This window comes from Phyllobates terribilis, unplaced genomic scaffold (genome assembly GCF_046119375.1).
Source record: "Phyllobates terribilis strain yellow unplaced genomic scaffold, ASM4611937v1 Scaffold_7__3_contigs__length_470593459, whole genome shotgun sequence".
NCBI classification, from domain to species: domain Eukaryota; kingdom Metazoa; phylum Chordata; class Amphibia; order Anura; family Dendrobatidae; genus Phyllobates; species Phyllobates terribilis.
Genome location: NW_027362767.1, coordinates 254,339,196 through 254,354,840, shown reverse-complemented (window position 1 = coordinate 254,354,840; position 15,645 = coordinate 254,339,196). Strand labels below are relative to the sequence as shown.

General features: G+C 46.5%; 1 protein-coding gene across 6 annotated transcripts in view; it reads left to right on the top strand.

The window, feature by feature from the left end:
• EHMT1 (euchromatic histone lysine methyltransferase 1) overlaps positions 1 to 15,645 on the top strand; it is a 102,126-nt gene that overhangs the window by 17,126 nt on the left and 69,355 nt on the right. The window contains exon 1 of one of the 6 annotated variants that reach the window (XM_073640301.1): positions 483 to 601. The exons of 2 other annotated variants lie outside the window; for them this stretch is intronic. In XM_073640301.1, coding sequence (XP_073496402.1) covers positions 578 to 601 — 24 coding nt within the window. In that variant the 5' untranslated portion in view covers positions 483 to 577. Of the gene's footprint in view, positions 1 to 482; positions 602 to 2,548; positions 2,678 to 2,863; positions 2,942 to 10,278; positions 10,399 to 15,645 lie in introns of those variants that run through there. 3 more of the 6 variants (XM_073640311.1, XM_073640312.1, XM_073640307.1) reach the window with 3 other exon arrangements.

Here is a 15,645-nt window from a genome sequence, read left to right as displayed (position 1 = left end):
GTCTTTGCATAAAATGGTAACTGGTCATCCATAGGCTGTAACATAAAGAGGGGGAATCATTTGGACTGGGCTGTATCTAGGAATTTTTGGAAGCAGAGGGGCCATATATGAAGACTATAACCTTATAGGACGTAGGATTTCGGATGTAGATGGCCTCTGACCCAAACGCTAAACATCAGAGCTAGCCATCTAATGCTACAGCTGCAGATCTACAAGAGCCGGAGCCTGAAATGTGCAGATTGGCCACTATTTTGCATGCACTGAGTTGCAATCTATCATTAAAGTTGACACTATGTGACCTTCTGCTGATGATAGGTTGCCGTTTCTGGGATGATTAGTGTGAGGAATTAGCCTAGCCTCCATTAAGGAGCACAGTGCCTTGACTTGGACTTTGGTGGAGGCCCTTGCTCTGCTAGGGGGAATCTTTCTTTATTGACACAGTACAGCCGACCAGCCATGAGCTGATTTCCTGCTGGAGGGAAGGAGCTCTCACTGAGCATGCTCCTCAGCTACTCCTAGTGCTGAAGGCTCATGGAGACTCCAGGGTAGGCCTCAGCAGCTGCTGGAGGACAATCTGATGGCACAGTGGCCTGTGGTGGAGGTACGTCAGCCCATCGGGGCTCAGCTCGCCCTCCTGCTCCATATTATCTTCCACTGATCTGCTTCTGGAGCTGCTGACTTGTCAGACTCTCTTTGTTTCCTCCAGGCTGTTGGGAGACAATTTACATATTTCAAGTGTTGGCTAATGTTTCTTCTCTTAGTGAAAGGCTCTTCCTGCTGGGTTTGGGGTTGCTGCATGCAGATTTGTCTTCTCTTCCCCTCTTCCTTTTCTTTGACTTGGAAAGTTTACAGGTAGCACCCACCTTGTGTTACTTGACCTAGTTTTGTCCTCTTGTTTTCATTGTGTTGCACAATGTAATGCTCTACGGGATGACCATCCAAGCGTCCTCATTGCCCCAGACCCTTTGTAGGTAATGGACACGACATTTGGAATATATATTAAATGCAAAATTAGAAAGGTGGCCTCCTAAGGGTAGAGAATGAAGTCTTTAACTCTTCAGTTAACCTATTTACCTGTGGCTCTACTTGCAGAAAGACCTTTGCTGACTTTTTGTCACATTATATGGCTTCATTAAAACCAGATTGCACCCAGTAGCCTCCATATTGTATGTAGCTTGTTAGACAGGATCCATCTTCACCTTTTGTTTTTTTCTGTCATCTTAGACCAAAGCGTCTCAATTGGAAATCTATAGGGGATTATAACCTTGTAAAAAACCATGGATTTGTATTTTTGTGTTGACCCTTGAAGACTGGCTGAATAAATCACCACGAGAAGAAAGTAGTTACGTTTCATCATTTTTATTTTCATTACTTAGTTCAATACTTTATTTTATAACTCTTGTTTTTTTTTTTTTTTCAAATTATTTTTTAAAATGTTTTTTTTTTCTTTTAGATTTTTATTTAGATATACTTTTATATTTTTCCGATTTATTGTATTTTTTTTTGTTTTAGGTTTTTAATTTTATGTTAATACCATTTTTGGGACTTATTTCTCTTTTTTATATTTTTATTTTGATTATTTTTTTATTTTACCTTTCCCATTTACTTAAAAGATTTATTTTATAATTTCAATTTACTTTAATATCATTTTGGGGATTTGATATAGATATAATTTTTTTATTTCTCTTTTCCAAATTATTTTATTTTTGACTGTATATTTAGAATTGATTTATATTTTAATATAATTTTTAGGATTTATGTGTGTGTGTGTGTGTTAGTTTTTTTTTTTTTGTTTTACTTTTTCAATTTATTTTAATTTTTATATATATATGAAAAATCAAAATATGAAATATGAATATATATATATATATATATATATTTGAGGGCTTTGGTTGTATTCATGGAAAATAGTAACTTTTTGAGATTTTTTTTTGTAATTTGTTTTACTTCCTTTTGTATTTTGTGTTGCAATTGAGTTTGTACATGACTTTTTTTGTCCTAATTTAGGATATAATGGAGAAGGACGTGTTGTGTTATTATTACCAGACATTGTATTTGCTGCATGGCATAGGTATAGCATTATTGGAAATCTTAGTTTTTCATGAACAATTTTGACATAATGACCGATTCTTGCAATGCTCATTGCTCGTAGAGGCTAGTTTAGTTGCTTGTTGCCCGAGTTAATACAGTTTTGATGGTGGCCCTTTAAGCTCTCCAAGGGTTGCAAAACGGCAACTCCCAGCATGCCAGAGCTTGTTGGGAGTTGTTTTGCAACCGTTGTACAGCCGTAGGTTGGAGATCATGACAACCAATATGGGGAGCATAGTTCCAGCTCTAGTTCCAAGTATAGACTAATAGACACCATGCTACTCTCCTTCGTGTTGCAGTAGTAAGTCACCGTCTGGCGTCCAGCTGCACATGTTCTGCTATAATTGCACTTCTATGCACAGTACAGTACATGCACTTGCTCTGAGACAAGCAGTGTGGCCCTCGCTGAGCACAGGGACTTCTCCACATTGCAGCCGACCAGCCATGAGCTGATTTCCTGCTGGAGGGAAGGAGCTCTCACTGAGCATGCTCCTCAGCTACTCCTAGTGCTGTATGCTCATGGAGACACCAGGGTAGGCCTCAGCAGCTGCTGGAGGACAATCTGATGGCACAGTGACCTGTACTGGAGGTAGGTCACCTCGCCCTTTTGCTTACTCTCTTAGCATCAAGCAAAGCACCTTCCTTCCCTTTTTCCTCCCTCCAGTGTTTTTCTTCTTATGAAGCAGTTGGACAGTGGAAAGTTTGCAGTTGCCTCCACCCATCCCCAGAGTCATTCTTTAATTTGCATTGCTAAAAAGGCAACAGAGATTAAAAAAAAAAGAAGCAAACAGTGGATGCACCTTATAGAAGATCTTGACCCAAACAGGGAGGACTTTGTGCCTTGTGGTCTGGGGTGAGTTGATGACATTGAGCCCCGCTGTTTGCGTCTAATTCTCCACTTGTTCTGGAGGCATCTGTGTTCTTGCATTTTACAATCCTCAATTCTTTGGATGAACCTGTTTCATTTTAACTCCTCTTGGCGTGGCATCCTTTGCCAGGCTTGTCCTGGAAGTCTCAGAGGTTTTCTTCTACTGCTTGTGACGTGGAGTCGTTGTGTTTTGTCCTGGAGAAGATAAAATAGCTCAAAGGTCTTACAATTATTAGGTGGTTGTCAGGTCAGAAAAAGTATTGGGTTTAGGGACTAGACAAGAGGGCTAAAACGTTCTGAATGTTTTTTGCAAACTTTTTAAAACGTTCTTGAAAAAGACTCCTGGGCTTGCATTACATAAAAATCACCAGTAATAATAATAAAAAAAAGAGAGAAATCACTTTTGACAGAGATAACCATAGGTTACTTACTATAGGTAGCGCTGCTTTTTTTCCCTGTGAGTTTGTAAATCTTGACATTGACCCCACAGACAATTACCGGTAAACGGTTTCAAAATCATTCTCCCATGGAAATTCTAGTAACATAAGTACCAGGTGAAAATTTTGCAAACAATTTATTTTTTTTTGTTCTATAATCCACGTACAATATACATATACAGTTTTTAATCTGAGGGACTCATGTCAGGTATCTTTAAGCTTGACCGTAGATAGCCACTTGTCCTTTATGGTTGGTCTGTGAAGGTTGTCTTCTTGGGCAATGAATCTTCAAGGCCCCCTTCACATGTCCACTTAAAAAACATACACTTGAGACAGTCCGTTTTTACTATCTGTGTGGCTTTCTTTTGGTGTACGAGTGTGCGATTAATGTGTACCATCTGTGTGTCATTCGTGTGTACTGTCCGCGTGTACGAGCGTACCATGTGTGTGCCGTTCGTGTGTACTGTCCACGTGTACGAGTGTACCATGTGTATGCCGTACGTGTACTGTCCGCGTGTACGAGTGTACCATGTGTGTACTGTCCGCGTGTACGAGTGTACCATGTGTATGCCGTACGTGTACTGTCCGCGTGTACGAGTGTACCATGTGTGTACTGTCCGCGTGTACGAGTGTACCATGTGTGTGCCGTATGTGTGTACTGTCCGCGTGTACGAGTGTACCATGTGTACTGTCCGCGTGTACGAGTGTACCATGTGTGTGTGCTGTACGTGTGTACTGTCTGCGTGTACGAGTGTACCATGTGTGTACTGTCCGCGTGTACGTGTGTACTGTCTGCGTGTACGAGTGTACTGTCCGCGTGTACGAGTGTACCATGTGTGTGCCGTACGTGTGTACTGTCTGCGTGTACGAGTGTACCATGTGTGTACTGTACGAGTGTACCGTCCGCGTGTACGAGTGTACCATGTGTGTACTGTCCGCGTGTACGAGTGTACCATGTGTGTACTGTCCGCGTGTACGAGTGTACCATGTGTACGAGTGTACCATGTGTGTGCTGTACGTGTACTGTCCGCGTGTACGAGTGTACCATGTGTGTACTGTCCGCGTGTACGTGTGTACTGTCTGCGTGTACGAGTGTACTGTCCGCGTGTACGAGTGTACCATGTGTGTGCCGTACGTGTGTACTGTCTGCGTGTACGAGTGTACCATGTGTGTACTGTACGAGTGTACCATGTGTGTACTGTCCGCGTGTACGAGTGTACCATGTGTGTACTGTCCGCGTGTACGAGTGTACCATGTGTACGAGTGTACCATGTGTGTGCTGTACGTGTACTGTCCGCGTGTACGAGTGTACCATGTGTGTGCCGTACGTGTGTACTGTCTGCGTGTAAGAGTGTACCATGTGTGTGCCGTACGTGTACTGTCTGCGTGTACTAGTGTACCATGTGTGTGCTGTACGTGTACTGTCCGCGTGTACCATGTGTGTGCCGTACGTGTGTACTGTCCGCGTGTACGAGTGTACCATGTGTGTACTGTCCGCGTGTACCATGTGTGTACCGTACGTGTGTACTGTCCACGTGTACGAGTGTACCATCTGTGTGCCGTACGTGTACTGTCTGCGTGTACGAGTGTACCATGTGTGTACTGTCTGCGTGTACGAGTGTACCATGTGTGTGCCGTACGTGTGTACTGTCCGCGTGTACGAGTGTACCATGTGTGTACTGTCTGCGTGTACGAGTGTACCATGTGTGTGCCGTACGTGTGTACTGTCCGCGTGTACGAGTGTACCATGTGTGTACCGTACGTGTGTACTGTCCACGTGTACGAGTGTACCATCTGTGTGCCGTACGTGTGTACTGTCCGCGTGTACGAGTGTACCATGTGTGTGCCGTACGTGTACTGTCTGCGTGTACGAGTGTACCATGTGTGTACTGTCTGCGTGTACGAGTGTACCATGTGTGTGCCGTACGTGTGTACTGTCCGCGTGTACGAGTGTACCATGTGTGTACTGTCTGCGTGTACGAGTGTACCATGTGTGTGCCGTACGTGTGTACTGTCTGCATGTACGAGTGTACCATGTGTGTGCCGTACGTGTGTGCTGTCTGTGTGTACTGTCCGCGTGTACGAGTGTACCATGTGTGTGCCGTACTTGTGTACTGTCTGCGTGTACCATGTGTGTGCCGTACGTGTGTACTGTCCGCGTGTACGAGTGTACCATGTGTGTGCCGTACGTGTGTACTGTCCGCGTGTATGAGTGTACCATGTGTGTGCTGTCCGTGTGTACTGTCCGCGTGTACCATGTGTGTACCGTACGTGTGTACTGTCCACGTGTATGAGTGTACCATGTGTGTGCCGTACGTGTGTACTGTCCGCGTGTACGAGTGTACCATGTGTGTACTGTCCGCGTGTACGAGTGTACCATGTGTGTGCCGTACGTGTGTACTGTCCACGTGTACGAGTGTACCATGTGTGTGCCGTACGTGTACTGTCTGCGTGTACGAGTGTACCATGTGTGTACTGTCCACGTGTACGAGTGTACCATGTGTGTGCCGTACGTGTGTACTGTCCGCGTGTACGAGTGTACCATGTGTGTGCCGTACGTGTGTACTGTCTGCGTGTACGAGTGTACCATGTGTGTACTGTCTGCATGTACGAGTGTACCATGTGTGTGCCGTACGTGTGTGCTGTCCGTGTGTACTGTCCGCGTGTACAAGTGTACCATGTGTGTACTGTCCGCGTGTACGAGTGTACCATGTGTGTACTGTCCGTGTGACATGTACCAGAATAGAATACAGAATAGAAATGACAGGTTTTTAGGTGTTAGAGAGATATCCGTGAGATATATATTGGTGTCTTGCGTGTGTAGCTTACTGTACATGTATTAACCTAATAAATAAATTGCTGGGTTAGTAATGGGGGTGTCTGATAGATGCCTCTCCATTACTAACACCAGGGCTTGATGTCAGCTGTGATTTTGGACAATTCACAGCTTACATCAACCTTAACTACCATTACCCCAATTGCTACCGCACCAGGGCAATCGGGAAGAGCGAAAACAAAGCGCCAGAATTGGCGCATCTAATGTGATGCTCCACTTCTGGGGCGGCTGCCGGCTGGTAGCTTTAAGCTGGGTAGGGCCTGATAATATCAGCCCGCAGCTGTCTCCTTTATCTATCTATGTACATCTTTAACACCTACAAATCTGTAATTTCTATTCTGCATTCTATTCCAGGACATGTCACATGGACGGCACACGGATGTCACACTCGTGTCATCTGTGTGCAGTAGTTATTGTGGTCTGCGATGCCGGAAAAAAACCTGACAAGCCTACGTGTGGTTCACACGGACACGCGATCCATGTGAAAACACGAACATGTGCGCAGCCCCTTAGATTATAATGGGTTTTCACGTGTCTCCGGTACGTGTGAAGACGTCACTCGTATCGGAAACACGGATGTGTAAAGGTGACCTAAGATAGACTCTTCAAAAAGGTTGGGTCTCTAGTGACATTTTATTGAACATAGCAATCCTAGAAGTCATTATTAACCCTTTAAAAAGTCTTGCCATGCAACTTAGAATATAGAGCCAATCCAGAATCTTCTATAAAAGGAAAAGACCTCCAGCTCTGTAGACAGCTCTTTTATGTTGTTTTTTTTTTTTTTTTTTTTTTTAATATACCCCCACAGACTTCTATAAAAGTCCTCTCACCCAGCCAACCAGCCTTTACTTTGCACTATTTAGAGGCAAAACCCCCAAAAAGCAGCTGTCTGCAAATAGAATTTTTTCTGTCCGTTTGGAGAAAATTCTGGCTTGGCTTTATCTTGTCAATAGGCAAGGCTCATTATTGTCATGTTTCCTCGTAGGGTAAGCGTTGAAGTTTGTTTTGCTGGAGTCCACACACAAGTTTGTGTTTTTTATTGATTTTTTTCTCAAGGGTCAATATTAACTTCTAGGATTGCTACCTCCAATAGGTGGAATTAGAGACCCTCTTCTTTTTCAAGAGTATATTTGCATACATTTTCCCAGAGGACAATGCATGGCCTACAAGTCTCCATACGCCAACAAAACATTTTCTCAGCTCATTATTGGCCATGACCTGTAAGTCTCCTTACGCCATCTCTGCACTCTCCTGAAGGAGAAACTTTGCCTTCACCAGAACTTTAGGTTAAGACCGCTTATCCTGATCGATCTCCACTATGTTGAGGGGGGAAGTTTTTGAGCTTTGCAGGAGTGACTCTTTAACAACGTCCAACGATATCTGAGAAAATCCGATTTGAAAGATTACATTTTTTTAACAAATCTGGTTGGCAAAAAGCAGATGGTATAAAATCTTCTGTTCTGTGGTTACGTATATTCTTGGGCTGTGGGTTGAAGGACTAATTATTTGTGATCCAAGTACCAATCCACTTTTAGAAGTGTTATGTATGTGGTGAGTTTTTGATTCTGGTTATATACTTGTATCACAAGACTTGCAAACTAGGAGTGTATTTCAATATGGTGCCACGTTTTTTTCCTAATTATGTATACACAATAGGGGTATATACAATAGGGGTCAATATTAAAATGAAGCATTAGGCTATGTGCCCTCGATGCAGAAATGCTCCGGATTTTTTCCTGAACGTTTCTGCATCTCTCTGGCCGAAAAAACGCATGCGGATTGTACATGCGGATTGTACATGCGTTTTCCTGCCAGGGACATGCGGATGTGAAGCGTTCTTCATATGCATTTCCGCATGCGGGTTGACAATCGCTTTGACAAGCGCTTTCCAAGCGATTTTAGCATCACTTGGAAAGCGCTTGACAACTTGGTCACACTATATAAATCCATGCAACCAGCATGGATTTATATAGTGTGACCATAAAAGAATGGTAAAAAATAAATATTATACTTGCCTTCTGATGCCCCCCGGTGTCCTTATCCGATGCGTCCTGGCTTGCCGGCAGCTCGCGATGGTGTAAAAGGATCTGCCGTGACGTCATTTAGTCATGTGACGGGTCACGCGACCGCCGACATCAGCGGTCTATATGACTAAATGATATCATGGCAAGTCCTTTTAGACCATCGCGAGCTGCCGGCAAGCCAGGACGGATCGGATAAGGACACCGCGGGCCATCAGAAGGTAAGTATAATGAATATTTTTTATTTTATTCTTTTTTTACAGGTTCTATGGTACCCGGGTCCGGAGGAGAGTCTCCTGTCCTCCACACCCGGGTACCATCCACACATTGAACCGCATGATATCCGCATGTGCTGCAGATATTATGTGTTCCAATGCAAGTCAATGGCGGCGAAAACGCAGCGCTTCTGCAAAATAATTGGTAGTGCTGCAGATTTTTCCGCAATAATAATCCACAACGTAAATTTCCGCAGCATGTGCACAGCACATGCGGATTATCATTGGGGAACATGGCAGGCCTTCTACCATGCATTTTTTACGCATTTCTGCTGCAGAATTGCCGCTGCGGAAACACTTAAAAAACGCATAGTGGGCACACAGCCTTAGTTGGGATACTTTCTGGATATTCATCTCCTCATTTCTTCCTCCCAATACCTATATTTATCTTCTGTCTTTCCCTCTTCTCAGACTGTTAAAAAATTATAATCTCTGAATAATATCTTGAGCATAACCTAATGCATATCTATTATGTATTTGGTTTAACTTGTTGTCATTGAAGTCTTGTTATCTGTTTATGTATCCACCTTTTTATTTTATTTATTTTTTTTATTTGTATTTTATAAAATATGAAAATCCTTCAATAAAAATGTACAGCTCTAAAAAAAAAAATAAAAAATTTTTAGTATTGACATGGCAGAAAGATATAAGCTTTCATCCCGCCTTTGTAGGATTGAGAAGGGGCAACTTTCCCTTGATACCTATGGAAAACTGCTGAAAGCGATGTCTGGCACTGCGCACGTCCATTAGAGTAGAATAGATGACTGATACTTATCGATCACGCATGCATCCTGGTGGCATGTGTCATTAGTGCTGCTACCCTTCTGATGTGAAAGTGAACGATGGCGGACAACCAAAGAGTTGATACGAATCAATAAGCACGACCAGTAATCTGTGGCCAATGGAAGGGAGCAATGAGAACCGCCACTTACTGTTGTGGAGTGGCGCACATATGACGTTGCGCCAGTCCAGCTAATCAAAAGAGTTGCCGTCCGGTGAGACGCCTTCCTCACGGCTCCCAGTGAGCAGCCACAGATTATTGACCTGGTCCTTTGAATCGATTGGCACCAACTCTTACTGACAACCCTTCTAAGTTTTTCAGGGTGCTTTTCAACACCTAAGAAGGCTTCTATCTAAAGTCGTTGCCCCTCGCTGTTAACACTCCTGTTTCCTCCTAGATATTCAATAGGCAAAAAAAAAAAACACAAGCTTTGGAAGATTTCTGAAAATTTTAACCATTGTTGTCAAGGAAACAGTCGTTTTCTGCGGCTGCCAAAAATGTAACATTAAGAAAATATAGTTTACAACTTAGGAGCCTGGCGACTGCGGATGGCATAGCCTGGTATGGAACTACAACTCTCAGCATTCTAGAAGTGGTCAGGGCATACTGAGGGTTACGCCACAGGTGGCAAACTACTCATGTTTATTGTGCAAATTGAAGATCCTAGAGCCTTTTTTTTTGCAAATGTTGGCCTTTGTTTAGAAGGTCTGACACAATGGATGTGTGTGCACGGGGCGGGCGGCTGGGCATTGTGTGGGATTGTAGTGCAGGCTGCTGGAATGTGGCTCCCGGCTGCAAGAAACTCTTGGATTTAGTAAGAAGGGCCTGGAAATCATTGCTGAAGCTTCCAGGGAGCAGCACGTGGCGGTGTGATTGCCAGGCCACCGGTCTGTAGGTTGACGATACAGCTGGTGGATTAGCTGATATTCATTGCATTGACACTTCCTCCTTTTTCTTTCTTTCTTTTTTTTTTTGTTACTGTTGATCGCCGTGCAATGGCTGAGAATCTGTGTGCACTGAGCATGCCCCAAGTCTGGCTGCACCCACAGTGTGTCTGGAACGTGTGTGAAGCTTCTTGTAGGCCTGGACCAGGTAGGACAATGCATTTTGATGGGAAACCAAAGCAATTTTTGGACATTAAAGTGAGGAGGACAGAGACCCTTGAGGAGATAATAGGTGGCATGCTGCAGCATGGCAGAGCGGGCACTCTAGCCTTGCATGGGTATGTGTGTAGATGTCTGCTCTTGGCCATGGTGACTTCTAACTTGGAGGAGGAAGGAAATGGCTTCAGATCCCACCTTTTTATGTTTTGCAATGTCGGGAAAGCTGCCAGACATTAAATGCCGTGGTGTCTGCAGCTGTCTGCCTTCCAGCAGGTGCAGGGAATGGATTTATGTAATACTCACCGGTAAATGCTCCAACTTTGGACCCGTTTTTTTCTGTATGCCGATGTGTAGCATTCCCTATATTCCACGTAGATGGCCCCGCGGACAGTCTCGGACATTGAATGGCTTGAGAAGCCTTTATGACTCCACTAGACTGAGCAGATGTTTTTCTGCTATGACGTTTAAGGCCAAGTTCACACATGGGCAGTGACTGTGGTTGGGGAAGAATACAGATGTGCACACTGTTTTGGTGCTTGATTTCTCTCTTTTTTTTTTTTAGCTGGAAGTGAGGTATTTGCTAAATACAGTTGTGTGTGTTTGTGTTTTTCCTGTCCAGGTAGATGTGGAAAATTCGCTCAACACCAGTGATCAAATAGAATGTTATATGGAGAAAGCAATAGGGACTCAATATAGAGCGTGCTGTGATAGGGGGAAGTAAGGGACTGAGCGTAGAGCGTGCTGTGATAGGGAGAAGACAGTATGGACTGAGCGTAGAGCGTGCTGTGATAGGGGGAAGTAGGGACTGAGCGTAGAGCGTGCAGTGATAGGGAGAAGACAGTATGGACTGAGCGTAGAGCGTGCTGTGATAGGGGGAAGTAGGGACTGAGCGTAGAGCGTGCAGTGATAGGGAGAAGACAGTATGGACTGAGCGTAGAGCGTGCTGTGATAGGTGGAAGTAGGGACTGAGCGTAGAGCGTGCAGTGATAGGGAGAAGACAGTATGGACTGAGCGTAGAGCGTGCTGTGATAGGGGGAAGTAGGGACTGAGCGTAGAGCGTGCTGTGATAGGGGGAAGTAGGGACTGAGCGTAGAGCGTGCTGTGATAGGGGGAAGTAAGGGACTGAGCGTAGAGCGTGCTGTGATAGGGAGAAGACAGTATGGACTGAGCGTAGAGCGTGCTGTGATAGGGGGAAGTAGGGACTGAGCGTAGAGCGTGCAGTGATAGGGAGAAGACAGTATGGACTGAGCGTAGAGCGTGCTGTGATAGGGGGAAGTAGGGACTGAGCGTAGAGCGTGCAGTGATAGGGAGAAGACAGTATGGACTGAGCGTAGAACGTGCTGTGATAGGGAGAAGACAGTATGGACTGAGCGTAGAACGTGCTGTGATAGGGAGAAGACCGTATGGACTGAGCGTAGAACGTGCTGTGATAGGGAGAAGACAGTATGGACTGAACGTAGAGCGTGCTGTGATGGGGAGAGGTAGAGACTGAACGTAGAGCGCGCTGTGATGGGAGAAGTAGGGACTGAATGTAGAGCGCGTTGTAGTAGGGACTGAGCTTAGAGCGTGCTGTGATAGGGGGAAGGCAGTAGGGACTGAGCGTAGAGCGTGCTGTGATAGGGAGAAGACGGTATGGACCGAGCGTAGAGCGTGCTGTGATAGGGAGAAGTATGGACTGAGCGTAAAGCGTGCTGCGATAGGGAGACGACAGTAGGGACTGAGCGTAGAGCGTGCTGTGATAGGGAGAGCACAGTATGGACTGAACGTAGAGCGTGCTGTGATAGGGAGAAGACGGTAGGGACTGAGCGTAGAACGTGCTGTGAAGGGGAGAAGTGGGGACTGAGAGTAGAGCGTGCTGTGATGGGGAGAGGTAGAGACTGAACGTAGAGCGCGCTATGATGGGAGAAGTAGGGTCTGAATGTAGAGCGCATTGTAGTAGGGACTGAGAGTAGAGCGTGCTGTGATAGGGAGAAGACAGACTTAGCGTAGAGCGTGCTGTGATAGGGAGAAGACAGTAGGGACAGCGTAGAGCGTGCTGTGATAGGGAGAAGATAGTATGGAATGCGTGTAGAGTGTGCTTTGATAGTGGGAAGACAGTAGGGACTGAGCGTAGAGCATGCTGTGATAGGTGGAAGATGGTATGGACTGAGCGTAGAGCGTGCTGTGATAGGGAGAAGACAGTATGGACTGAGCGTAGAGCGTGCTGTGATAGGGAGAAGACAGTATGGCCTGAGCGTAGAGCGTGCAGTGATAGGGAGAAGACAGTATGGCCTGAGCGTAGAGCGTGCTGTGATAGGGAGAAGACAGTATGGACTGAGCGTAGAGCGTGCTGTGATAGGGAGAAGACAGTATGGACTGAGCGTAGAGCGTGCTGTGATAGGGAGAAGACAGTATGGACTGAGCGTAGAGCGTGCTGTGATAGGGAGAAGACAGTATGGACTGAGCGTAGAGCGTGCTGTGATAGGGAGAAGACAGTATGGACTGAGCGTAGAGCGTGCTGTGATAGGGAGAAGACAGTATGGACTGACCGTAGAGCGTGCTGTGATAGGGAGAAGACAGTAGGGACTGAGCGTAGAGCGTGCTGTGATAGGGAGAAGACAGTAGGGACTGAGCGTAGAGCGTGCAGTGATAGGGAGAAGACAGTAGGGACTGAGCGTAGAGCGTGCTGTGACAGGGAGAAGACAGTGAACTGAGCGTAGAGCGTGCTGTGATAGGGAGAAGACAGTATGGACTGAGCATAGAGCGTGCTGTGATAGGGAGAAGACAGTATGGGCTGAGCGTAGAGCGTGCAGTGATAGGGAGAAGACAGTATGGACTGAGCGTAGAGCGTGCTGTGATAGGGAGAGGACAGTAGGGACTGAGCGTAGAGCGTGCTGTGATGGGGGAAGACAGTATGGACTGAGCGTAGAGCGTGCAGTGATAGGGAGAAGACAGTATGGGCTGAGCGTAGAGCGTGCAGTGATAGGGAGAAGACAGTATGGACTGAGCGTAGAGCGTGCAGTGATAGGGAGAAGACAGTATGGACTGAGCGTAGAGCGTGCAGTGATAGGGAGAAGACAGTATGGACTGAGCGTAGAGCGTGCAGTGATAGGGAGAAGACAATATGGACTGAGCGTAGAGCGTGCAGTGATAGGGAGAAGACAGGGACTGAACCTAGAGCGCACTGTGATAGGGAGAAGGAGGGGCTGAGCGTAGAACGTGCTTTGATAGGGGGAAGACAGTATGGACCGAGCGTAGAGTGTTCTGTGATGGGGAGAAGTAGGGACTGAACCTAGAGCGCACTGTGATAGGGAGAAGTAGGGGCTGAGCGTAGAACGTGCTGTGATAGGGAGTAGACAGTAGGGACTGAGCGTAGAGCGTGCTGTGATAGGGAGAAGATAGTATGGACTGATCATAGAGCGTGCTTTGATAGTGGGAAGACAGTAGGGACTGAGCGTAGAGCGTGCTTTGATAGTGGGAAGACAGAATGGACCGAGCATAGAGCGTGCAGTGATGGGAAGAAGTAGGGACTGAACGTAGAGCGTGCTGTGATGGGGGAAGACAGTTTGGACTGATCATAGAGTGTGCTGTAATAGGGAGAAGTAGGGACTGAACGTAGACTGTGCTGTGATAGGGAGAAGTATGGACTGAGCGTAGAGCGTGCTGTGATAGGGAGAAGACAGTATGGACTGAGCGTAGAGCGTGCTGTGATAGGGAGAAGACAGTATGGACTGAGCGTAGAGCGTGCTGTGATAGGGAGAAGACAGTATGGACTGAGCGTAGAGCGTGCTGTGATAGGGAGAAGACAGTAGGGACTGAGCGTAGAGCGTGCAGTGATAGGGAGAAGACAGTAGGGACTGAGCGTAGAGCGTACAGTGATAGGGAGAAGACAGTATGGACTGAGCGTAGAGCGTGCTGTGATAGGGAGAAGACAGTGAACTGAGCGTAGAGCGTGCTGTGATAGGGAGAAGACAGTATGGACTGAGCATAGAGCGTGCTGTGATAGGGAGAAGACAGTGAACTGAGCGTAGAGCGTGCTGTGATAGGGAGAAGACAGTATGGACTGACCGTAGAGCGTGCTGTGATAGGGAGAAGACAGTAGGGACTGAGCGTAGAGCGTGCAGTGATAGGGAGAAGACAGTAGGGACTGAGCGTAGAGCGTGCAGTGATAGGGAGAAGACAGTATGGGCTGAGCGTAGAGCGTGCAGTGATAGGGAGAAGACAGTATGGACTGAGCGTAGAGCGTGCAGTGATAGGGAGAAGACAGTATGGACTGAGCGTAGAGCTTGCAGTGATAGGGAGAAGACAGTATGGACTGAGCGTAGAGCTTGCAGTGATAGGGAGAAGACAGTAGGGACTGAGCGTAGAGCGTGCAGTGATAGGGAGAAGACAGTATGGGCTGAGCGTAGAGCGTGCAGTGATAGGGAGAAGACAGTATGGACTGAGCGTAGAGCGTGCAGTGATAGGGAGAAGACAGTATGGACTGAGCGTAGAGCGTGCAGTGATAGGGAGAAGACAATATGGACTGAGCGTAGAGCGTGCAGTGATAGGGAGAAGACAGGGACTGAACCTAGAGCGCACTGTGATAGGGAGAAGTAGGGGCTGAGTGTAGAACGTGCTTTGATAGTGGGAAGACAGTATGGACCGAGCGTAGAGCGTTCTGTGATGGGGAGAAGTAGGGACTGAACCTAGAGCGCACTGTGATAGGGAGAAGTAGGGGCTGAGCGTAGAACGTGCTGTGATAGGGAGTAGACAGTAGGGACTGAGCGTAGAGCGTGCTGTGATAGGGAGAAGATAGTATGGACTGATCATAGAGCGTGCTTTGATAGTGGGAAGACAGTAGGGACTGAGCGTAGAGCGTGCTGTGATGGGGGAAGACAGTTTGGACTGATCATAGAGTGTGCTGTGATAGGGAGAAGTAGGGACTGAACGTAGACTGTGCTGTGATAGGGAGAAGTAGGGACTGAGCGTAGAGCGTGCTGTGATGGGGAGAGGTAGAGACTGAACGTAGAGCGCGCTGTGATGGGAGAAGTAGGGACTGAATGTAGAGCACGTTGTAGTAGGGACTGAGAGTAGAGCGTGCTGCGATAGGTAGAGGACAGTAGGGACTGAGCGTAGAGCGTGCTGTGATAGGGAGAGGACAGTATGGACTGAACGTAGAGCGTACTGTGATAGGGAGAAGACGGTAGGGACTGAGCGTAGAGCGTGCTGTGAAGGGGAGAAGTAGGGACTGAGCGTAGAGTGTGCTGTGATAGGG